This window comes from Psittacula echo (genome assembly GCF_963264785.1).
Source record: "Psittacula echo genome assembly, chromosome: Z".
Lineage (NCBI taxonomy): Eukaryota > Metazoa > Chordata > Aves > Psittaciformes > Psittacidae > Psittacula > Psittacula echo.
The window spans coordinates 47,522,023-47,548,876 of NC_137742.1; the positions used below are offsets into that span (position 1 = coordinate 47,522,023).

General features: G+C 38.0%; 1 protein-coding gene across 1 annotated transcript in view; it reads right to left on the bottom strand.

Moving 5' to 3' along the window:
• Positions 1-26,854, bottom strand: part of CNTNAP4 (contactin associated protein family member 4) — a gene marked incomplete at both ends in the record, with an annotated part of 227,851 nt that overhangs the window by 164,293 nt on the left and 36,704 nt on the right. The window contains one exon of the mRNA XM_080637446.1: positions 22,838-22,948. Coding sequence (XP_080493572.1) covers positions 22,838-22,948 — 111 coding nt within the window. The remainder of the gene's footprint in view (positions 1-22,837; positions 22,949-26,854) is intronic.

Here is a 26,854-nt window from a genome sequence, read left to right on the forward strand (position 1 = left end):
ACTTGATGTAGATAACACATTTGCCCACATGATAACATTATATACTTTGGTTTTGAAGATTCATATCTGTATGAGGAAATTTTTTCTACCTAAGCAGATGAATGAAGATACAGTACAGCAAAGATTTCTTCATAGTGAAAACTAATATTTAGGGAATGTTGATCTTTGCTATTAGGTATATGATTGTGAAACTGCTAATTAATAACTAACACAAAAGTCTATTAATTATTCATTAGTATTAGATTTATTTTTTTTTTAGCTGTCAAAGAAAAGACCAGTCTTTTCTTCAACTTTGCTATAGCAAAATGATAAGCAAAATAACAGAAAAATCCGGACGATCTTAAGCCAGGGAGAAAGTCAGCAAAACCATCCCCTTGGACTTCCAGAGTGTTGACCAGCCTCTTCTGGACACTGGTAGAGAGAATCTCTTTGCAAACACTACTAAAGGACAAAAAGGTCCAGGAAGGCTGAAAGCTGTTCAAGAATGGAATCTTAAACGTGAAGGAGCAGGCAATTCCCATGTGCCTAAAACTGAATCAGTGGTGAAGAAGACCAGCCTGGCTGAATGTTGCCTTTGCTTCAGTCTTTAATAGTCAAAATTTTGTTTTCCTTATTCACTATTTGACAGCCTATTCTATGAGAAACCACAGAAATTAGAGATCTGGTAGCTAAAATTCCACTTTCAACTCCTATTCCTTAAGTAATTTAGCACTAATAGCTACATTTTGTTTTACTAAGTAGCATAATATACAAATGGGCTTCAAGTGAGCCACAAATCAATCACAAACCTACCCTCAGCTGATCATATTAATGGAACCTTTTATGGCCAATTGTCCACTCTAAACATTGATTCCCCAACTATAGCCTGCCAAGAGCTGACATGTTATTCCTCCCTTATTAAGTTACAAGAAATGGAAGACATACCGATCTGTATTTCAAATCCACTGATTTGTAAAAAAATGCAGGAACAATTACTTTTTAGGAAATTTTGGTAGTATGGTTTATCATAAGGTTATCCATTATTCCCAATTACAAGTCTCTGCTTCCAAATCCTCCGAGACTTATAACTAATCTGAAATCTTTAGTTGTTTCAAGGTTTATTTTTTTCTCCTTTTCTATTTCCTTTTTTATCTGACAAATGCCCTTAGCAATTCCAAGATTTAGATGAAGATTTTCTTCATTATTACATGATAAATATATGTCAAGAATATGTTTAGGGTTTTTTTTCCTTTCCTTCAATACCAATCACCACATGCGGTTGATGTATAAAGTTGTGCACACAGATTATCAATATTATTTATAAGGTAACTCTGAAAGGCCTGTCTGCATTATACCACTGAAGTACTGGTGCTGCTGAGATTTATAGACTAACACCAAGTGTCAGACCGAAATAAGGAAGTTTATTTCGCAGGGTATTTCCATCTTCTTTATTTAGGTGATTGGAAAGCTGAAGATTCAGTATCGAAATACCAGAGTTTGATCAAACATGAGAAATACAGACTGGGACAAAGAACTCCACTGTGACTTGAACTGGACTTCAGTTAAAGAGCTTTAGTACAACTGCATCAGACTGTTCGTAAGTACTACATAAATACTTAATGTGAGAAGAATTATGTGAAGAAAGTCTTAAAGTGACCTCAAAATCAGGGATGGCAACAAATGACAGAGAGAATAAATTATGATCTTAGACTATGTTCTCTAATAGTTGGGTCATTAATTTTTTTCTTCATAAGTACTGACGTTGAGGCAAAAAAGATAACCATGTTGCACAAATGAAGGACAAACAGATATTGCTGTTATGACATGGATGAAGATACTAATATACTGTCTGCTTTTGATTCAATGAGCAAAAAGTCAAAGGCTAATTAGTACCAAAACCTGGATCAGTTGCAGGTAACATTCAATTTCTTTAGGGATTGTAGAGTGAGGACTTTTTTCTGATAACTGTTTTCATGGTAGGATATTCTCTATCTACAAGATCACTTCTTGTACATGACGGTCAGGCAGGTCCAGTGACTTCATGTCTGGTTTGAATATCTGGTAGTTCGACCGTGAAATTGAGTCCAGGCAGTCTGGAACCTGTATTAAAGGCCAGAAGGACACTTGTAATCATGTAAACCAATACTGTCTCAGCAAGTAGGAAGCTATACAAATAATTGTGTCTTTGTGTTTTCTGATGCTAGAAATTACATAAAGGTTAGAGAAATTAGTGGAAAAGCCACATGAAAGGACTTGAGAGCTACTGCAGAGGCAATATAGCCAGAAACTGCACTGGGAATCTTGTCTTCTGTAAAGCAGAATTCTGGCATTTAGAAAATCTTCTTGTCTCTCACTATGTATGCCCTCCCAGGAGGGAGGGAGCTCCTGGAACTAGGTCAAACTATCCAGTATTAGTCATAATGACATTCTTTGTGGTATAATTTTATGTGTCAGAAATCCCAGCTCAGTCCTAAATTTGCCAGATTCTTCCTGGTTTCTTCTCAGTTCCCAGCCCCAGAAAATGATGAATACCTGAGGTAGAACTGCTTAACAGTGGCTCACAGTCTCACACCAGCTGAAAAGACTGTCATAGAGACTGGAGTGAAACAAATAGGTCAGTCAAATAGACAGATCTGGAAATAAGTTCCTAGGAGATCTGGGGAAGATGTACACAGATAGTTTTCTGGATTTATGAGAGAAAAATATTTTGTATACTTTTAAAAAATTAGAACAGAGCCACAGTAAGTTTTATGCTCTCTCATTTGAGTATGAAGAGTCCTAAGCATGCGTATGGTTCTTTAAGCATGTCTTCTCATAACAGTTTGATTACAATCTCTCTGTTCCCACGTACACACTAGAAAACTTAAAGCCACCAATTATGGTCACATATTTAATTTTATGTGACAAACACTCATATGGCAGCGAAAGTAAGAGATTATTTGTTGCAGTTAGAAATAGAAGGTGTTTGGTTTGGTTTGCCTTTTTTTATAATCAGGAAATAGCCTGAGATTTAACCTGAGATTATGGGGCTTTTTATGACATAGGTATATCTCTAGCACTTCCACCTTGTAAAAAAAATAAGTTATGAAAGATTTTTCCGTCTTTATACAGGCTAGAAAAATAATCACGCCACCGTAGTTCTCCAAAAGGCAAAACAATCCCTTGAGGAAACACAGTCAACAATGCAATGAGTTGTGAAATCTACGATTTTAATGAGTCATTTCATTTTCGCTGAGCTGCTCCTTCATGACTACTCTTCTAAGCTTACCAATTTCAAGGTCGGCTTTTTACTAAATGTAGACAGCTGGCCTTCTGCAGTGAATTAGTACATAGTCCTGTGAGGATGTACAGAAACTACTTATTAGAAACTGTGATTTCCCTACAAAATATATTTCAAAACTATTACTGCTATGACTGTTAGAGGGGGTTAAGGAAAGGTAACTTAGAAAAGTAGTCTAGTCTTGTCAAACAAATAATTTCAATTTATGAAAAAGATCTTAAATATAGCTACAGTACTAGAGGGTAAGCGCAGAAAGCAGAATATCACAGGAAACAAAGCTATTGAATTATTAGTTTAAAATACAAGAAGCTTGATCCTTCATTATAAAACAATAGCAAACCCAAAATCTGTTCTGGTTTATTGCATTTTAGATTACTGTCCTGGGTTCAGCAGTAGCAGTCATTTATTCTCCTTCTTAGTAGCTGGTGCAGTGCTGTGGTTTTGACTTTCGGCCTGGGAACAGCGCTGATAACACCGATGCTTTTAGTTACTGCTCAAATGTTTAGCCTGACCAAGGACTTTGTGAGTCTCATGCTCTGCCAGGGATGAGGGGAAGCCGGGAGGAAGTAGAGACAGAACACCTGACCCAAACTAGCCAAAGAGGTATTCCATACCACAGCACGTCATGCCTGGAATGTAACTGGAACTTACCCGAAGGGCACTCTCTGCTCGGTCGGGCTCGTTTTGGTGGGTGGAATCGTATTCTCTTCCCTTGTTATTTCTCTTATCATTATTATTATTGGTGGCAGCAGTAGTGATTTAAGTTATACCTTAGTTACTGGACTGTTCTTATCTCAACCTGTGGGAGTTGCATTCTTTCGATTCTCCTCCCCATCCCTCCGGGAGAGGTGGGGAGGAGTAGAAACTGCGTGGTTCACCTGCCAACTGGCTTAAACCACGTCAATTACATATGAGGCGCACACACACACAGATGCACAATTAACTTTGAGTTAATTTTCAAAGTACTTTTACTAATCTTTCTATTGAATATTTGCATTTCAGCAAAACAGAAATGTGTATGGTTATGGATGTGTTAAATTCTGTAAACCTAAGTCAGAATACTTACATTTTAGTAATTTAAAATATTTTATCTATAGTTGCTGTGCATACATATATATGTATGTGTATATACACACAACTTCGAAAAACTGTAGCGATCAGTTTTTAAAGCAAATAGAAGATTTTATTTTCAGTGCCAGTCTCATTTAGGAGCAATTGGTTTCTAAAAAGCAAGAGGTGTCTCTTTCGACAACTAGCAGTCACTTCAGAATCCAACACTCTTTAGTAATGTTATGTGTCCCACATTTGTTAGCAAAAAATTCAAAAGGATAATCTGCAGTCAGCAAGGTGGTTATTTGTGAAAAGACATTGAAAACTTAAGAGACATAAATAATATCTTAACAAAGGAGTAACAAAACAACACTGCATACATTTCTCAGAGTTATTATGATTAATGAACTAAAATGTCTATTTAAACCCTCCCGGCTCATTAATCAAAATATGCTTAAAAGATGTCTTGAAGCTTTGGGATATAAAGCATTGTAAAAATACATTGAAAGTCATGCAAATTTCCACTGGATATCTTATAAAAAAATCTTTTACGGAAAAAGAGAAGTAATTTTTTTTTTTTTTTTTTTAATAAATACCAATATGTTTTCCAGTTCTTCCTCATCCTTAATCAGTCTTAAATTTGATTTGATTTAAGATACTTCAACAATTTTTAAGCTCCTGAATTTAGCATGATTCCATACTTGAGTAGCATTGACTTTTCATCTTTTTTTTTTTTGGTTTTGTGCTTAATTAAAAATTCGATGATTTTGTAAACTCTCTTCAACCGCAAACATGTTATTTCAGAAGTAGAGACATACAATAACCTCATACAAAGGTTGCATGTACATCTTGCCAGATGTAAACTTATTTAGCCCTCTCAACAACTGCAAAAGTGGAGCTCTCACTTATCCCTTCATTCTATATTTAGAAATCTGGTACACTTTCACATGAATCAGCTAAATCCCATTTAAAATGATAGAAGCTAAAATATCAAGGGCTGTCTGAAAACTGATTTATCAGTGACATCCTGTCAGTCTGTTTTTGGGAATGTACACTTTGGAATCAATAGAGTTTCTATCAGAAAGACATTTATCTTTCTATACGTCAAGGATTTAATACCAAAGAAAGACTTTGTCTGCTTTATTTCCAGAAACAAAGAGCAGAACTTTTACTCACTATTCACAAAGCAACAAATAAACTATAACACTGAAAACATTTGTATTAATTCTATTTTATGCACTTGCTTATATATTTTTGTTAGATTATTACAACTATTCTGTAATATTCCCTGTTAAAAATTAATTCATAACTTTCAATAGAATCTCACTGTATTACTGAAATTCAACAACTATTGTTAGAAATGATGCTTAAAGCTCTATTCACATCAAAGGTTTCTGGATGGTGACTGTGTTAAAATTCCCACTCTTCTGCCTCACTTCTTCCAGCTGACAACACAGGAGATCTGTCGTGGTTTAAGCCCAGGCAGTAAATTAGAACCATGCAGTTTCTACTCCCCTCCCTCCCCCCCCAGAGGGATGGGGAGGAGAATCGAAAGAATGTAACTCCCACGGGTTGAGATAAAAACAGTCCAGTAACTAAGGTATAACACAAATCACTACTGTTGCCACCAATAATAATAATGATAAGAGAAATAACAAGGGAAGAGAATACGATACCACCCGCCAGAAATGAGCCCGACAGAGAAGAGGACATGCCCTTCCGGGTAACTCCCAGTTACTCCCCGGGCATGACGTGCTGTGGTATGGAATACCTCTTTGGCTAGTTGGGGTCAGGTGTCCTGTCCCTGATTCCTCCCGACTTCTCTTCCTCCCTGGCAGAACAAGAGACTCACAAAGTCCTTGGTCAGGGTAAACATTCTGACCAGCAACTGAACACACCAGCTTTATCAGTATTATTCCCAGGCCGAAAGTCAAAACCACAGCGATGCACCAGCTACTAAGAAGGAGAAAAACTGACTGCTGCTGCTGAACCTAGGACAGTATCCACCCCTTATTCCATACCATTCACGTCGTGTTCAGATCTCACATTTTCCATATACCCTCACTATCATCTCAGTGCACTGTTATCTTAGTGCATGGACCAATTCCTATACAGCTGCTGAGTCCATTCGGTTCATGATGTTGGGCTCCATCTCTTGGAACAGTCTTTCAGGGCAAGAGAGGCTGTGTGCAGTGTTGGATTGTTGCCTGCTGATGTTGATCATTCCTTTACTGTAGAACTCGTCCGGTTCTTTCAAAGTTCATTCTCTGTTGGGATGATGGTCGGAGGGAAGTCAGGGCCAGTCGCTGGTGCCCTGCAGACTTCTAGTTGATGGGCTATAGCAGGCAACAGCGTACAATTGAGTTCATTGTCTGTTTTCCCCTAAAATCAAATCCCCTCGAGGTACGCATCGGACTTCCCCATCTTCCCGCATTACCCACCAAGTATATCCAGGTCCCTGAGCAAAAGCAATCCCACGAGTGGGTTTGCCTTTACCTGAAGCAGTATCCCAATGCTTGAAATGCTTGAAAGTTCCCCCACCCATTGCTCTCAATGTAGTTTTTAACAGCCCATTGTACCGTTCGATTTTCCCAGAGGCTGGTGCATGGTAGGGGATGTGATATACCCACTCAATACCATGCTCTTTGGCCCAAGTGTCTCTAAGGTTATTCTGGAAATGAGTCCCATTGATTCAATTCTTTCTGGGGTGCCGTGTTGCCACAAAATCTGTTTCTCAAGGCCCAGGACAGTGTTCCGGGCAGTAGCGTGGGGCACAGCGTATGTTTCCAGCCATCCGGTGGTTGCTTCCACCATGGTAAGCACAGGGCGCTTGCCTTGGCGGGTTGGTGGGAGTGTGATATAATCAATCTGCCAGGGCTCCCCATATTTATACTTCAGCCATTGTCCTCCATACCAAAGAGGCTTTAACCGTTTGGCTTGTTTAATTGCAGCACATGTTTCACACTCATGAATAACCTGGGCAATAGTGTTCATTGTTAAGTCCACCCCTCGATCACGGGCCCATCTATATGTTGCATCTCTGTCCTGATGGCCTGAAGTGTCATGGGTCCACCGGGCCAAAAATAATTCACCTTTATGTTGCCAATCTAAGTCCATCTGAGCCACTTCAATCTTAGCAGCTTTATCCACTTGTTGGTTGTTCTGGTGTTCCTCAGTGGCCCAACTCTTGGGTACATGGGCGTCTACATGGCGTACCTTCACCACCAGGTTCTGCACCCGGGCAGCGATATCTTGCCACAGCGCAGAAGCCCAGATGGGTTTACCTCTGCGTTGCCAGTTGCTCTGCTTCCATTGCTGCAACCACCCCCACAGGGCATTTGCCACCATCCATGAGTCAGTAGAGAGATAAAGTACTGGCCACTTTTCTCGTTCAGCAATGTCCAGGGCCAGCTGGATGGCTTTCACCTCGGCAAACTGACTCGATTCACCCTCTCCTGCAGCAGTTTCTGCAACTTGTCGTTGAGGACTCCATACGGCTGCTTTCCATCTCCGATGCTTTCCCACAATACGGCAGGACCCATCAGTAAACAAGGCATACTGCTTTTCACTTTCTGACAGTTTATTATATGGTGGGGCCTCTTCAGCATCCATCACCTCCTCCTCTGGTAACATTCCAAAACCTTTGCCCTCTGGCCAGTCCATGATGACTTCTAGAATGCCTGGACAACTGGGATTTCCTATTCGAGCTCGTTGTGTAATTAGTGCAGCCCATTTACTCCATGTCGCATCGGTTGCATGATGTGTAGAGGAGACCCTGCCTTTGAACATCCAGCCCAGAACGGGCAACCGGGGTGCCAGGAGGAGCTGTGCTTCAGTGCCAATCACCTCCGAAGCAGCTCAAACCCCTTCATAGGCTGCCAGTATCTCTTTCTCAGTTGGGGTATAGCTGGCCTCAGATCCTTTGCATCCCTGACTCCAAAAGCTGAGGGGTCGACCTCGAGTCTCCCCTGGAGCTTTCTGCCACAGGCTCCAGGTAGGACCATTCTCCCCAGCTGCGGTGTACAGTACATTTTTTACATCTGGCCCAGTCCGGACTGGTCCAAGGGCCACTGCATGAACTATCTCACATTTAATTTGCTCAAAGGCTTGTTGTTGCTCAGGGCCCCATTTAAAATCGTTCTTCTTCCAGGTCACATGATAGAGAGGGCTTACAATCGAACTGTAATTTGGGATGTGCATTCTCCAGAACCCCACAGCACCCAAGAAAGCTTGTGTTTCTTTCTTATTAGTTGGGGGAGACATTGCTGTTACTTTGTTGATCACAACTGTGGGGATCTGGTGCCACCCATCTTGCTGTTTTATTCCCAAAAATTGAATCTCCTGTGCAGGTCCCTTGACCTTACTCCATTTTATGGCAAAACCAGCTTTCAGCAGGATTTGGATTATTTTCCTCCCTTTCTCAAAGACTTCTTCCGCTATATTCCCCACACAATAATGTCATCAATGTATTGCAGGTGTTCTGGAGCTTGCCCCTGTTCCAGTGCATTCTGGATCAGCCCATGGCAGATAGCAGGGCTGTGTTTCCACCCCTGGGGCAGTTGGTTCCAAGTGTACTGGACGCCCCTCCAAGTAAAAGCAAACTGTGGCCTGCACTCTGCTGCCAAAGGAATTGAGAAGAATGCATTGACAATATCAGTCGTGGCATACCACTTGGCTGCCTTTGACTCCAGTTCATACTGAAGTTCTAGCATGTCCAGTACGGCAGCACTCAATGGTGGTGTGACTTCATTCAGGCCACGATAGTCTACTGCTAGTCTCCACTCTCCGTCAGACTTTCGCACTGGCCATATGGGGCTATTAAAGGGTGAGCGGGTCCTGCTGATCACTCCCTGACTCTCCAGACTACGGATCAGCTTATGGATGGGAATCAGGGAGTCTCGGTTGGTGCGATATTGCCGCCGGTGCACTGTTGCGGTCGCGATTGGCACTTGTTGTTCTTCGACCTTCAGCAACCCCACAACAGAAGGATCCTCTGAGAGACCAGGCAAGGTGGACAGCTGCTCATTTTCCTCAGTCTCCAAAGCAGCAATACCAAAAGCCCATCGGTACCCTTTTGGGTCTTTGAAGTACCCTCTCCTGAGGCAGTGTATGCCGAGGATGCATGGAGCCTCTGGACCAGTCACAATGGGGTGCTTTTGCCATTTCCTCCCAGTCAGGCTGATCTCAGCCTCCAGTACAGTCAACTCTTGGGATCCTCCTGTCACTCCAGAGATATAGATGGGTTCCACCCCTTGACAGCTTGACGGCATCAGGGTACACTGTGCACCGGTATCTACTAGAGCTTTATTCTTCTGTGGGACTGATGTGCCAGGCCATCTGACCCACACAGTCCAGTAAATCCGATTATCCCCTACCTCCACCTGGCTGGAGGCAGGGCCCCTCTAACAGTCATCACAATGTTGGACACCTAAGTCATGTTGAAAGGGATTATTCTTCGTTATCACAGGAGCTGGAGTAAAATCAGCTCTTCCGCTCCATCTGGGAACCTGCTCACCAGAGACTGAAGCCGCAGCTCTCATGGGATGATCAGCCTTGACCCTTGTTCCTATTTTAAATTCACGCTCCCTTTCCTCCAAAGCTGAAGTAGGTTTTCCATCCCACTTCGTCATGTCTTCTCCATGATCCCGCAGGTAAAACCATAGGGTGGCCCGTGGTGTACGCCTTCTATATCTTCTCTATCGAACAATAGGACGTCTTTTGTTAACAGCCGAGACGTGTGTTGGTACACGTGAGGAGCTGGATAAATCAGAGAGATCGTCCCTCAATTGTTTGACATCCTGGGACAGTTCTTCCACAGCTGAGATGATGGAAGGGGTGAGATTGTCTTCAAACTCGTGGAGTTTATGAATCATTTCATCCACTGTTAGTGGTACTATGTCATTCCAGGTTACTTTGCCAATGAAAGGGCATATGATGATGGTGCATTCCGTGTAAGTTTTCGCCACATGGGTCGTGTACATTCGACTTCATCTGGGTCTATGGGTATATCCCCGTTATTCAGCTTGAAGTGATAGATCATCTCTACGATGGTTGATTCCCTCAGAGACTGGATGCCTTTGTCTAAAGTAGTCCACTTGGCCGAATGACTCATAACATCGTCCTTGTATGGAAACCTTTCTTTCACAGCTGCCAAGAGCCGCCTCCAAAGACTGAGGGACTTTTTCTCTCTTGCAATTGCTTTGTCAATTCCCTCTTCTCTAGCAAGTGATCCCAGCTGCTTGGCTTCCATACCTTCTAGTTTGTGACCATCGGCCCCATTGTCCCAGCATTGGAGCAACCAGGTGATGATGTGCTCCCCTGGTTGACAGGTAAAATCTTTTCACATATTCCGTAGCTCAGTTGAGGTCCGAGGTCAAGAAGTCACCTCTTCTTCTTCTTCATCATGTGATGATGACTCCTGATCAGATGGTGGCCCGGGTGGTGAATACATTGTTTCTTCGTCTTGCTTTACCCTTCTTGCCTCTTTTTTGCTTTTTCTCTTGCGTAGAGGGGCAATCGATATTGGTATGAATTGGTCCTCTGGTTTAGCTGCAGTCATTACCATAAAATACAATGAGACAATAACCTTAGTCCAAGCCCCACACTTAAAAAACACTAACACAGCAAATACTGGCTGTAAGTAAGCTACGGCATATTGAAACTGTGAGATCAAAAACAACAACTCTGACAGCCAATAAATCAGCATTATGACGAGTGACTATTAATCCAAAACACTGAATACTTATCACAAATACGATTAGATGCACTTCGGTCAGATCTGTCATTCTCAACCCTTCGTGCCCCACGTTGTTCGCCAAAAAGAACTGTCGTAGTTTAAGCCCAGGCAGTAAATTAGAACCACACAGTTTCTACTCTCCCCCCGCCCCCCAAGGGATGGGAAGGAGAATCGAAAGAACGTAACTCCCACAGGTTGAGATAAAAACAGTCCAGTAACTAAGGTATAACACAAATCACTACTGCTGCCACCAATAATAATAAGAGAAATAACAAGGGAAGAGAATACGATACCACCCGCCAGAAATGAGCCCGACAAAGAAGAGGACATGCCCTTCCGGGTAACTCCCAGTTACTTCCCCGGGCATGACGTGCTGTGGTAATGGAATACCTCTTTGGCTAGTTGGGGTCAGGTGTCCTGTCCCTGATTCCTCCCGGCTTCTGCTCCTCCCTGGCAGAGCATGAGACTCACAAAGTCCTTGGTCAGGGTAAACATTCTGACCAGCAACTGAAAACATCAGCTTTATCAGTATTATTCCCAGGCCGAAAGTCAAAACCACAGCACTGCACCAGCTACTAAGAAGGAGAAAAACTGACTGCTGCTGCTAACCCAGGACAAGATCTCATTCATGGATATTTTTAAATCAATGCCTGATCAATGACACTAATTATCTACTTAAAATTCTATCTGCATTTCAGAATTGTATTAACTATACTTGAGGTATATTACTAACACTTGCAGGTTGTTCAGTACTGCATGTATTTTGTTACATTTAAAAGTTTTAAAATAAAAGACTATTTCAATTTATCAACATAAAATAAATGTTGATGAAGTGGATACAAATACTTCTTTATTTATAATAACCAGCATTCTTGGCCACTATTGAGTAAAATACGTTTTTTCAGTCTGCAGAGTCCTTTTTCAAAGATTAAAACTTGCAGTAAAAATACTTGCATTGCAAGGATGCAGATGGTCTTTCTTTACAAAGTCCTTATCTCTTTCCCTGGAGATACAGTAGGAGTTTCTCATGTTTATTTTTTTTTTTTTTTAATATTTTTTCCAAAACTACTGGACAATGTACTCAAAATTCTGCTTTAGATTTCAAACTTTAAAAAATCTTGAGGATTACTACCGATTTTTTTGGGTTTATTATTCTGAGAATGATTAATTAGGTTTGAACACATCCAGAGATGGATTTGTTTATGTAAGTAATGATTACTTCCTCAAAGAGGATTATTGAGGGTTACATCTCTCTCTGCTTTACTTCTGTCCCAAAACAATTTATTTCAAATTATCCTTTTTGGCAACGTTTTTTGTGAAATTTACTCATGATAACAGAATTACTATGAATCCCCAAGTGTTTTTTCTCAACCCTGTTCCTTTGCAGGTCAAACTATTCAGCAATGATCTCTTTATGTTGCCATTCAAATGATACAGAGGATAATCTACGAGTAAGACATCCTGCAATGAACTCATACTTCAGGCAGACAGCAACCTTGGTGTGCAGTGATGCACAGGTATCTCTTGTATCAATAGCAGTTCTATTTAAGTTAATTATTTATTGGAGAATTGGACTACATCAGTCAGAAGGTATAATAAATTTACTGTAAACACTCAAGTTTCTGACCTCAGAGTGTCTGCAGAGCTGGCTTTTGTAGTCCCCATCTCTCTATTCCTACAATGCTCACATTAGACATTAAAAATAAAACACCAAAACTGACCCCTTGAAAAAGAAAAAAAAAACAACAAACAACTGAACCAAGACCTGAACCACCATTTATTTCTTTTCTAGACACATCTGGTAATGATGAGCTTAATGCAGAACTGTACTTCAGTTGTCAAAAGCAGAATGAGAAACTATAGGGATTTTTTTTCTAGGTTAAACTATAGAATAGATGACTGTATAAAATGAAGAACAACCTTTTTTTTTTTTTTTTCTTTTTATTCATAGGAAAGGAAGGCCTTTCTATCTTTCCCTACAAAGAAACCCCAAACCAAACTGAAACAAAAAAAAACCAACCAAAAAAGAAAGAAAAAAAAAGAAAAAACCAAACCAAAACCCCTCCTGAAACAATAAAAAAACCCGCAATGTAAATTATTCTTAAGAGGAAGAAAAAAAAACCCCAGTAGTGCTGATAGCCAACTGAGAAGCTTAATTTACTGATGACCTTTTAATTTAATTCAACATGGTTCGTGAGCAATAATTTACAAGATCAGAAGCAAAGGCCAGGTTTATATTTGGCACTAACTGGTACCAAGTACCACTATGACACTAGGAAGAGACCACAACAGAAAGCATATTTAATAAATTATTTAAATTCTAGAATCTTCATGAAAATGCAATTTAGGTCCTTAATATTTGATACTGAAGGATGACTCTGCTCTCGTGCATACTTGGAGTATGTGTACAGTTCTGGTGTCCTCAACGTATGAAGGACGTGGAGCTGTCGGAACAAGTCTAGAGGAGGGCCACGAGAATGTTCAGGGAGCTGGAGCACCTCCCGTATGAAGATAGGCTGAGAAAGTTTTAGCTGTTCAGCCTGGAGAAAAGAAGGCTGTGTGGAGATCTCATAGCAGCCTTCCAGTATCTGAAGGGGTCTGCAAGGATGGTGGAGATGAACTACTTATTAGGGGCTGTAGTGATAGAACAAGGGGTAATGGGTTAAAACTTCAACAGGGGAAGGTTAGATTAGATATAAGGAAGAAATTCTTTACTGTAAGGGTGGTGAGGCACTGCAATGGGTTGTCCAGGGAAGTTATGAATGCTCCATCCCCGGCGGTGTTCAAGGCCAGGTTGGACATAGCCTTGGGTGACATGATTTAGTGTGAGATGTCCCTGCCCATGGCAGGGGGGTTGGAACTAGATGATCTTGAGATCTTTTCCAACCCTAAGTATTCTATGATTCTATGATTCTATGACTATAAACCTACAAAATCATATAACACAGTTGATGTGCTATGATATTTGTTGGTACCCTCAACAATTTTAGGTACTTTTCATCTTTTGTTTAAAATGATAGAAAAATGTAGAGACCATACAGGTGAAGACTTTGTGGAGTATCCACATGCTTATAAATTGCATATCTGTGGAAAATAACTTATGGAAATACTTTTACCCTGCAGGTGGCATTAATTTGAAGATGTACTGCAATTTATTGATTCCTAAATGACATTAATATAAAAAGTGAGTAATACTGACTCTGTATTAGTAAACATAACAGATTTTTTTTTGTTATATAATGACAGAGAAATATAAAAATAAGGAAGAAAAATCTCTAAAAAGGCCACTTCTATAAAGCAGTTAGCAATATTCAGAAAAATATCCATTAAAAGTTCTTCTGATTCCATCCAAATCAATTCTACTTAACTCTACGCCGCTATCTACCATCATTCCAATTTAACTGGCTTAAAAAGAAAAGCCTTTTAAGTACATTATCACTTCTGTTTTTACATCAATCATCCTGCTGAAGGAGCAGCTTTATCTTTTTTTGCTGATTTCAGTCACTGGGAGGAGTTATGGGATCAACCCCACTGCAGGTGAAAAATTTCACAGGTACCATATGCTGGACCATAGCAGTTTTACAACTAGAAGCAATGAATGGAATTAATTCCAACATGGACAAGGATGTTAATGTGCTGCTATACACTTCTCTGCACAGCTGAAATATTTGCTACATCCTCTTTCTATTCACTACATCCAAATAATTTACTACAACCTGTCTGGTTATCAGTCGAGTTCCCAGACAACAGCAAAATTGATTAAAGAACCATGGACAGATTTCATTGTTCATTGGAAATCTCAAGGAAAATTAGTAGCAAATACAATGTACTGCTTTTAATAATTTACTAATTTTCACTATCTAATTTCTCTGCCTAAATATTTATATACAATATCTGTAACTGAAAATTATTCATCTAGGATATAAACTATTTCTTTTTTGGAAGAAAAACAAAGTAATATTTAACCGCTGGACAGAGACTGCTGTTCTCCAACTTGCCGGGAGACCAATGAAATTTATTCAAAACTGCTAAGTAATAGGATTTTAACTGTCAATATCACTTCAAAAACGTTCCTCAGTTACTTGTCTTCTAAGCAGGCCCAGATTGTGATAGAAAGTTTAAAAAGTGACTAAAAACATAAAAGTCCATTTTGCATACATAAGCCGATTACTGAATATATATGTGAGTTTAAGATATTACTTAATATTGCAGCTATCTAATACTGGTTTTGATTTAAGCAAATTAAAAGTAATATCCTTTAATGGATATTTTATTTCTATTCACTTGTATAGCAAAAAGATGAGACAGGTGAAAGTTACTTTCCATCAGTTAGACCTACTTTAGACAGTAGTCAACGTAAGGAGTTTGTTATTTCTTAGAGAAGTAAATTAGATTTGTTTGTTAGAGTCTAATTTACTTGCAGCTCTTGTGTAGTGTTTTCTGAAGTGGCTTAGTATAGGATTTTCTGCATCTTTGAGATGTCTAAAGATGTAGCATCATATTGTAAAGATTATGATAGTATTTGGTTTAATTACCTGCACATCTGACACTGAAGGAAAACAGTGACTAAGATATTTATGACAATGCCACCATTGCGTAAGTCTTTAAGATAAATTTAGCCTCAGAATTTTGAGCTCTCCACGCAGCTGAGCTGGCATGGCAGTAGTGTTCCAGCACAATGGCAGTATGAGTAGGATCATAAAAGAGAAAATTGTATCTTATAGGCCAGCAAATTGGGCACTAACAGGGTAAGGAAAAATATTTTAAAGGACAGGGTAAGAGAAAGTTCCTTTGCCAAATTAAAGTCTCTCAACTTTTTTAGGGATGTGGCAGGAAGACTGTCTTATGGGTTTATATTATTCTTTGGAATTGAAAAATGTAAGGATTCTTTAAAAATGGAATTTAAGACACTTAAATTTGCTTTGCACTACAACTGGTATTAGTCAAGATTACATCTTTTGGAAAACTTCCTACCTTTTTTGATTTAGGAGATTGTCCAAAATCTGGGATGTTGGCCCATCTAGCAATAGACAAATGGCCTTCAGTGCTTTTGATTTGTTAGAAAAAAAACCCACAAAAATCCTACCCCTGTTCCCACCTTGAACATGAAAGGAAAAAATTGAGAAAAATCAAATGCATCAGCAATTATGATCTGTTTTTCCATCCATCAAAATATTAAAAGAGGTATGGTCTTAAATAATTTATTACTTCAAAGCAGGCTTGAGAATTAAATTCAGTTATGTCTCTCTAAAAGATATCACATTGTTTCAAATTTTTTATAAAATTTAGCTTTTAAGCTTTCAAAAATATATCCTTTAAAACTATCTAAACCCAAAATATCAATAAGAACAGATCTAGATGTCTATTTTTTTTATTATATTGAGTTTAACAAAGATGATAACATACATGACTTGCAGCAAATTTGATTTCTGAAATAAATTTTTATTTGAACTTGCTTGCATCCCCTTCAAGTTTGCTTCCAGGAGTATCTGAATATTGTAGTTCTACCAACTTTTTTCAAAAAATGTTCTCACCTTTTTCTATTCCCATAGTTATATTTCAGGTGGAAAAACAGTGCCTCCCCAAAAAATCAACAATAAAATACCCTTATTACCATTTCTTTGTTCCTTCTGTGCATTTCACCATAATTTAATTTTGCTACTTCACAGATGTTCTCCCACATGAAATAGCTCTGAATGAAACTTTTTGTTAGGCTTTGTTATGCTTGAACAAATTTTGATGATAGAGCAGGAATTCAGTTTCTGGGAATAACAGTATGAATATTTCTAAGTAATAAATAATCGTGAAAGCACAGTGCTCTGCAAATTTAAAATATTTGTAAATCTTTTATCCCATTTACTTACTCATTTTCTCCCTTCCCCCCTTCTTCCCTCCATTCCTCCCTCCCTCCTTCCTTCTCTCCCTTCTTTCCTTCCTTTCTTCCCTCCTTTTCTTCCTTCCTTCTTTCCTTCCTTCCTTCTTTCCTTCCTTCCTGTCTTCCTTCCTTCCTGTCTTCCTTCCTTCCTTCCTCCCTCCCTTCCTTCCTCTATTCCTCCCTCCTTCCCTCCCTTCCTTCCTTTCTTTCTTCCTTCCTGTCTTCCTTCCTTCCTCCTTTCCTTCCTCTGTTCCTCCTTCCTTCCCTCCCTTCCTTCCTGTCTTCCTTCCTTTCTCTCTCCCTCTCGTCCTTCCTGTCTTCCTTCCTTCCTTCCTCCCTCCCTTCTCTGTTCCTCCCTCCTTCCCTCCCTTCCTTCCTGTCTTCCTTCCTTCCTTCCTCTGTTCCTCCCTCCCTCCCTTCCTTCCTTCTCTCCCTCCCTCCCTCCCTTCTTTCTTTCCCTCCCTCCCTCTCTTCCTCTCTCCCCACCCAAAACAAAATTTTAGACATTTATGAAATAATACTGCTTCAAATCCTGCCTTCACTGAAACTGGTATTAACTTGGTAATTTCTTAGAACTTGTAGTCCACCTAGTATACCGTATACATACTGTATACAACTTTCATGTATGCTCATGTATTTTCTGTAAGGTGTTTAAAAGAGGTGTTACAAACATTTTCTATCAAAAATGTGAAACTGTACAATTGTATTAAAAGCAATTTTGTAGTTAATATGCTGAGATTGATGGCAATGTTCTCTCTGAAAGCTCTAATTATTGCAGTAGTTAAAAAAAATTCTGGTTTCTTCCAAAGAAACTGAATGGTACAGGAACTTCACTGACAATACATCTGTACACATCATCTTGTCTTTTATCCATAACTCACTGTAACCACTCATTATTTTATTTCGTTTAAAAATAAAAGATTGAGATCATCACTTTTGCTTTTTCCACATGTATCTACTGAAGTCAGGTAAACTAAAGTCAGGTAAGTCATAAAAATCTAAGCTATGATGTTAGCTGGATCAACTTAGATTTGCTGTTAATTTATAAAAGCCCAATGATTACCATCAAGTTGGATCTTTTTCAGTCTAGCTTAGTCATTTTATTATTGCTTGTACAATAAAGCAAAATACCAGCCTTACTGAATTTTATCTGCATACTAATGAAATAGAGATGGTAAGCTCGCTCTAATTATCTTTTGGTGACTAACAAACCTAGATGCTACAGAGCTTTTTGATTACAAAAGTTAAACTGTTTCTTAACAAAAGAAAAAAAAAAAAAAAAGGCCAAAAATAGATGTTTCTTCTTATTGTGTGAGATATGTTCTTGTTTTCTCACACTGTTTCCTAGATGTTTTCTTTAACTACATGTAAGTAGAACTCATTTATCCATTTAGGCACACTTAGTGTGAGTTCCCAAAAAGGGAATAAAATGTAAGGTTTTATAAAACAAAGGAAAAAAAAAAAGGTGGAGCTTACAGTACCATATTGAATAAACTATCTTTTAAATGCTCTTTACACACACACAAAAAAAAAAAATGCAATAAGGTGTATTTAATATTCAGTGAAATGGTAGGGGAAAGAAGCTCTATATACACACCAGAGAAAAAAAGAGACCTAGCAGCTGTTAATGCATTCAACTTTCCAGGCTGCTTCTGAAAATCCAACAATGTAAACTGACAGTGTAATTAAAATACATGGGTTTCTTCCTACTTCAGGGAAACAGAAAGCTCTAAATCGGATTTTTTTTTGGCTACTTAACAACTTCTATGTTCAATTTTCTTCTGCTGGATTTTAATCAAGTGTGAGTGTGAATATGGGGCAAAGCTATCACAGCCAAATCCCTGTCCAGCTTATTTAACTACCCAAATTTCAAGGCTCTTTCATCAATATGTGTAGTCTTGTACTGGAACTGTCTTTGAATTTTTTACTGCTAAAGTTGCTAAAGTTCACTAATTCAAGAGAAGGCCTGCATTTTGTGCATAATGGTTCACAGTCCCATTAATAAATCTTTTCCAGTAAGATTGGAATGGTGAATGAGACGAATTTGTATACAAAAACCATGACATGTTGATCTCATTACAGCCAAAACCAGAAGACCCTGACCTCAATAATAACACAACCTTCTGTCTGTGTTTTTTATTCAAAGTGGGAAATTATCTATATTAAAGGCAAACACATTTACAATTATCAGACAATTTACTTTGAAACTGTAATTATGTGTTGTTTCCATGAGATCACTGACAACACAACAATCCAAGTCACATTTTTCTAATAACAGATCTTTTTTCCAGTCTATATGTTTTAACAATCATTTTCTGTGTGATTAAACCCATTTGTTTATAGCAATGCATGTATAATCACTTGCTTTGTTTCAACCAATTAAAATTTTCATGTGCATGAACCTACATATATAGTCATGTTTTCCCTGTTTCATTAGAAGTTATTAAACCAAAAAATATTTGAACATGACAAATGAGTAAGACATTGAAATCCACACTCTGTTGAGTACTGTGAACCTGAGGTACATGGAATGAGAAGGCAGAGAGCTAGCAATCTTCTCCCTTCATTACACAACTTGCTGCTGTGTGTCTACATGGGATGGAAAGATACCAGATGTAAAGCTATAAGCAATTATAATGCGTGAATGCTCTACAGGGCAATGTGAAGGAAATGATAAACCTAAGAAATGCATTCTAATATGGTACAGACAACATCATAGCACATGAAAAGAGCCAAAAGGAAAAAAGTTATTAAATGTACATTTCTGGAAAGACCAATATACTGTTTGATGTGAAGTGCTGTGTTAGTTAAAATCCTAAAAGCACATACTACGTCAAATTAAGGCAGTCCTTCTAACACCTTGTCATGGTTTAAGCCCAGCCAGCAACCAAGAACCATGTGGCCACTTGCTCACTCCCCCCTTTCTCCCCTGCTGAATCCAGGACACACATAGAATTTTCTTTAATATCACAACTTCATTCAAAACAGAAATTCATGCTTTCCAAATCAGGATAATGAAATAACATGTGATATTCCTTCTTCACTATACAGTATGTATATCTATCAGTACATAGCAAATGTTCCAGTAAATCATGGAGATTCAAGAATGGAAATGTTTTCAGCACTGCAAAATATTTTTAAGATTTAATTTACATACTTATCAATTACATACGTTAGTGTAAAAAATAATAATTAAATTTATGAGGGCAAATGGATGTATTTGAATGGCTCTGAGTAACCAGCATGATTTTTTTGTCTGTATTAATGCTGAATTATTAAGATTAGATTGTGACCTAAGGCACAGTATTTCAGTGATGTCTTGACATGCTTGAGAGGTGGGCTTGTGCCAACGCTATGAAGTTTAACCAATCCAAGTGCAAGGTCCTAAACCTGGGCCAGGGCAATCCCAGGCACATCAACAGGTTGGGCGGAGATGAGATTCAGAGCAGCCCTGCAGAGAAGGACTTGGGGGTGTCGGTTCATGAGAAACTTAACATGAGCTGGCTTCAGTGTGCGCTCACAGCCCAGAAAGCCAACTGTATCCTGGGCTGCATCAAAAGAAGCGTGCCTAGCAGGTCAAAGGAGGTGATCCTGCCTCTCTACTCTGCTTTTCTGAGACCTCACTTGGAGGATTGTGTACAGTTCTGGTGTCCTCAACATAAAAAGGACATGGAACTGTTGGAACAAGTCCAGAGGAGGGCCACAAGGATGATCAGGGGGCTGGAGCACCTCCTCTGTGAAGGCAGGCTGAGAAAGTTGGGGCTGTTCAGCCTGGAGAAGAGAAGACTGCGTGGAGACCTCATAGCAGCCTTCCAGTGTCTGAAGGGGGGCTATAGGGATGCTGGGGATGGACTCTTCATTAGGGACTGTAGTGACAGGACAAGGGGTAATGGTTTCAAACTTAAACAGGCGAAGTTTAGATTAGATATAAGGAAGAAGTTCTTAACTGTGAGGGTGGTGAGGCACTGGAATGGGTTGCCCAGGGAAGTTGTGAATACTTCATCCCTGGCAGTATTCAAGGTCAGGCTGGACAGAGCCTTGGGTGACCTGGTTTGATGCAAGCTGTCCCTGCCCATGGCACAGGGGTTGCAACTAGATGATCTTAAGTTTCTTTCCAACCCTAACTATTCTATGATTCTAAGACCACACCTTTGCATCAGATTCTTTCTTGTTTCCCCATGGGTAATAATTAAACACAAGTCAATGTCCTTAGAAGCTCATTCTTCCCTAAGTCTGCACAGCAGCCTGCTGCTCAACTCCAGCCACTGCATACGCATATTGTCAGACTTAGACTGCACTGTGGATTATGGCTGGTTTACAAACAGCAAAGATGATCTGAAACACTAACATATGCTCTTGGTTATCTAACTTGATGCAATTTCAAGCCAGACTTTAGCTGGTTTTAAAGCCTTAATTTGAAAATTTAGTATTATATTAGGTATGTCAACATAGAGGGATTTTGTTGAAATAACACCATACTGCCACATTTTAATAAAATCTTTCCTAAAGCCATGTTTCCTCCTTAGCATTAGCAAAGTGATGTTAAGACCAAGAATTCTGGTGGTATGCTGAGTTAAAAAAAAAGAAGAAAAAATATCTTTTGTTATTGAAAGGATCGTTATTGACAGGAACGACTGAGCTCCTGGATACTTGATGACTTGATGGCTGATAACTGAGATTTCTTGGTATTTCAAAGCTAACTTTTATCTTTTTAATATTCAGTGTACTTATATGTGTTTTTTTCCATGACTTTTGAACATAATGCTTATTAATTTGATATGTCTTGACAGTTTAAATTCTTTTTCTTTAACAGATTTTTACGTAACATAGCAGATACAGTCAAAAAACTTCAGAATAGATTTTCATTAGGAACAGAAAACATATTTACAGCAAATTCATAATTTCTCATTGCTCTGGTATCCTTGACACAAAATATAAGAACCGAGTTACCACTAAACTTCAAGTTAAAATCGGTAATCTCCCAATCTTCTGCCATAGATCAAAGTCTATAAAACTTTAAGCTACATGGCAGAAAAGTAAGAAACAAACAAGCAAACAAACAATGTTACTAAATGCATTTAACAAAAGAAACTGTCCCATAATTGACCATAAAGACTGCAAATGTATGTTTAATTACTATATCAAAGAAAACTTGAAATGACACAGAACTTTGAGAAGATCTATGTAGAGGTATAAAGATATGATAACCAAGGAAAGTTTCCTTTGCTTTTGTAAAAAATTGGATTATATGCCAGTTAAACAATTCGCCACAACGTCAGTGAATAATCATAATAAAATATAAGGCTAGTGAAGAAATAAAATTACAATAATCAGGACTATAAATTGTCAGGAAAAAGAGAAAGTTATATATAATATTTCCTGAATATCTGGTTTAGACTTTCCAAGTGGAATTTACATTTACCCTTGTTTCTTTATAGAATAACATACAACGACATTCCTATGCTTGCACTTCTTTTGTTTGTCCTCTAAGAGAAAAGAGATTATTCATGTTAATATTATCTAGTTATGAAACAAAATCTTTCCTTCTTTTTTTCATTTTTTTTTTTTTTTTTTTTTTGAGGAGGCACAGGTGTATGTCCAAAGCTGTCTACATTTTATGCTGGAAAATCTCACAAAGATTGTGGGTTCAGACAGAATCAATGCTTTATACTAAAATTAGCAAAAGGTTCACAAGTGTCTGAATGTATAATTTTATCATGAAAACTTCAGTTAACATGGCAAAATGAATTCAAGATTGTTCTACCCTCAATTCTCCTTAAAACAACAAATGTAACTCTCTTCATACCCAATAACACAGAATATGATCACTATCTATAATTTCAACATTATGCACAGGTACAAATTTAAAAGATACTTACAAAAAAAATAACATCAATCAACCAATAAACACACTCACCCTCTCTTCGATTAAGCTTTGCAAATCCAGGGCTGTGACTGCTAGACAGCTCTGATGAACTGCTGAATGACGACTGAGGCAAAGCAGACACCAACTGATCATCACAATTATCTGCCAGTGAAAAATATCACATTGAGGTTAATACAATGAACACCATTTACTAAAACTGTGAGGAAAGAGAATTGTAGAAAAATATCTGAATCAACCCTGTATCTCAGAACACTACATCTCTAAGTGTTTCCAGTTGCTGTATTATACATGAAAGTAACAGTACTGAGGCAGCACTTATTTTTTTTTACCCAATATTTCATGAGATTACCAAGGTATAATTTAACATGCTCTTCAGCTGCCTGTATGTTCGACCTAACCTAGTCCTGGTTGCAACATAAAGCTACAATCTCAATACATGTTATTTTCTTTAGACGAGATGCCAGCACAAGTCTGTGCAGTTACATTTAATGTGCAATAACATTTAATACAACTATCCTTCAAATGAAACCATAAACCAAATGAAATCAAAAGTCTTATCTGTTTTAAGCACTGCAAGAATAACAAAATGGAAAATCTTCTGCTTTGCCAGTGGTATGCGCATTTTATAGACACAGTAGAAAATCATTATTGCAGTTATTAGTACGCAAGTCCTAACATCATGCAGAATGAAACCTGAGTGTTTCAGAAAAAGAAGACTTAACTGCAGTTCACAATCAATGGTGCATAAGCAAGCAAATGCTAATCAATACTTTGGATGTTAAATGTCTCCCCAACTCAATTACTATATAGGGCATGTGTACATTTTTCATTTAAATTTGAAAAATATAAATTGAGAATCAATGTTTGTTCTTGCTTTAGCTGAAAGAAGACTGACTCTCAAACACTAGAAGTGTAAGCAAAGCTTTCCCCTAGCTATACTGTGTTGGCATCTGTTGCTTAGAAAATCAGAGGAGATTATGTAAACTATCAGTCGTTATGAAATGGTTCTTTTCAGGACAAACACATTCTGTGAATTAAACTGACAAGTGACAAGACAGGCAAGTCCTTTTTCTTTTAACCCTTTTGTTTGCGTACCAAATTTCCGCTATCAAAAAAATGAATATAAATTAATGTAATTTTTTTTTACTGACTCAGTGATAATTAAGCATTTCTGCTGAATAATTATGGATATTTGCAAGTAGCAACAAGACTTATATGATTGTCTCAAGAGAATTTTTTGGCCACCTTCAAAAATAGTTTTCTTCGTAAAGTTAGTTGACTCCTTAAGCAAAACTCTTCCTGAAGAGAAGGCTTAATACTGACCATGCTTCAGTTAGAAATTCTATCAAATTCCACGAATAATATCTAGCCACTGCAAACAAGAGGATATTTCAATTTGATAAGTTTAAATACTTCTTACATAATTACTTACATACATACTTATATGCTATATTTCTACCAAATAGAAGTACCTCAGTCATGTGAGGAATAAACAAAATTATTATTTATGAGTTTATTTCCTGCTCTAGTTTTTTATAATACAAACTGCAAAATTTTATAACTACTCTCTGTTGTCTAATTACAAGCTCATTTTTCACTTCATTATCCTCAGATTAGATTTATAAGGTGCAGGAGCATATGATACCTGGGACAAATTGGGCAACTGGTAACCACAGAAGAATTACAAAAAATATAGGAAACAAGATTTCATCTTATAGGAAAATGCATTACACAGATAAGTCCTAAAAAAAGGTTATTAGTGAAAGATTTCTTTACAGCACAAAAGTAGGAAGAACTTACTAGTCATAAACTACACCAGAAAGAGAAGTGTAAGATGCCGTGTTCCACAAAGGGAGCTACTGACGCTGCTGAAGTAATGGAGCACATCAGGTGCCACTGATCCTTTTTCTACTGTCAAAGTCTACAATGTAAGCCTAGATATCAAAATGAAAAACAAGAGGAGACGATAGAAAGGTATTTTCCCAAGAATCTATCTACATGATCTAGAATTACAGAATTGTAGAATCACTGGGTTTGGGTTGGAAGGGATCTTTAAATACAATCCATTCCAACTCTCCTGCAACGAGCAGGGACATCTTCAACTAAACGCGGCTGCTCAGAGCCCCATCCAGCCTGGCCCTGAATGGTTCAAGGGATGAGGTATCTACAACCTCCCTGTGCAACCTGTTCCAGTGTTTCACCACCCTCACTGGAAAGAAATTATTTCTTATCTACCCTCTTTCAGTTTAAAACCATTAGCTTCTCCCCTATCAAAATAGGCCCTACTAAAAAGTCTCTCTCCATCTGTCTATTTATAAGCCCCTTTTATAAATATGGCTGCAAAATAGTCTTCCAGAAGCCATCTCTTCTCCAGGATGAACAACTCCAATCCTCTCAGCCTTTCCTCATACAAGAGGTGATCATTTTTAGGGCCCATTCCAACAGGTCCACATCTTTCCTGTGCTGAGGATTCCAGACCTGGATACAGCAAAATGTCTCATCATTTTTGTATGCCTCATATTTTCAAATTTACTCTTCTGGTGAAGGGTGGCATGTGTTACTAAATTAATAACCATGTGACTAATACAAGCACTAGCATATAAACAACAGCAGATACACACTTTTTACAACACTCCTGCGTCTAGGTCTTCACAACTTTTTAATTAAGGAAAAAAAAAACCTCAAAAACATTTAAAGCTTTCAAATTTAAAAAATTTCCCCTGGAAGGATGAGACTGAAGCCTTTATATTATTTGATTCTGCAGACTACACTTTTCAACTTTTATTAGCCTAATATACAAGTTCAAAAGGAATTAATAGTACTGTGTTATTTTGCCTAGATGGTCTAATACACATATTTTTGAGATATTCCCAAAAAATCATTGAGCACTTACATAATTATATATATTGTATTAATTATATATTATATTAACATAAATAATGTGCTATAATTATTTATGTCAATATCAATTTGTAATAGGTGCATAAACAGTTGAATATACACAAGACTTCATCTAAAATCTAACAGTGCAAGACACGTTTTTGACAATACATAGTAGAAATTAAAGAAAAATGAGCAATGTATCACAAGTAGATACACTCTGAATAATTACACATTTATTTCACAACAGCTGCTATGCTTTATTCAAGGAAAATAACTTCATATCAACTTTTATTTTATTGCTTAGCATACGTAGCTTAAAACATGTCCTTGTGGCAGCTTACAGTGTGCAATGTAACTTAAAGTTGAAAAAATTCTGTAATTAAATCCAAAACACTCTGTAGAAATTGGCAGGAACAGATGGTCAGTATCAACTTGTGTCTCAAATTTAATAAAAGCAAATGAAAACATAATCTGTGCAGCAAGACAATTCCATACGGTTTTACCTAAAGTGGAAGACATACTACACAATGAAACAGTGTTTGAACTCAGTATTTTCCCACATGCTGCTGGTCAGCTTGTCAGTTCTCTTGGACACCCTTCCTCTGTAGTACAACAAAACAGACCTTACTGCTGAAAGCAATCTAGGGCTTCCTAGGGATATTTTGTATAGATGCTCCAGGCTAAATGAAAATTTAGGTAACCTATTCTAATATGACTTTCAAACAAAAGAATTTTTGTTAAAAGGTATGCATCATATAACTTTTATTAGATTTTTGTGATTTTTTTTTCTATCCTAAACAACAGCTAAGAATACAAAAAATGTAAACAAACCAAAGGTTTCTGTAATATGCACAAAAATATGGTATCAAACAAAGCTTTGTGAAGGAAAGAATATGTATTTAATTATGTGATTCTGATGTAGAGACCTTTAGGCAAATAAAACCAAGCTCAGGCCTACAGAGTTATTGTACAACAACTGCACAATTAGAAGAGTGAGGAATAATTGTGAAATGCTAGGTTTGGCTAATGCAGTATGTTGACATGAGCTGTAATAGCTGCTGTTTATAAAACAATGTCTGAGAAGAGCAGTATTCAAAAGGACAGAAAGACATTACTCTGGGAATTAGAGGTGAAAAGCTGATTTAAAAAAAAAAAAACTGGTTG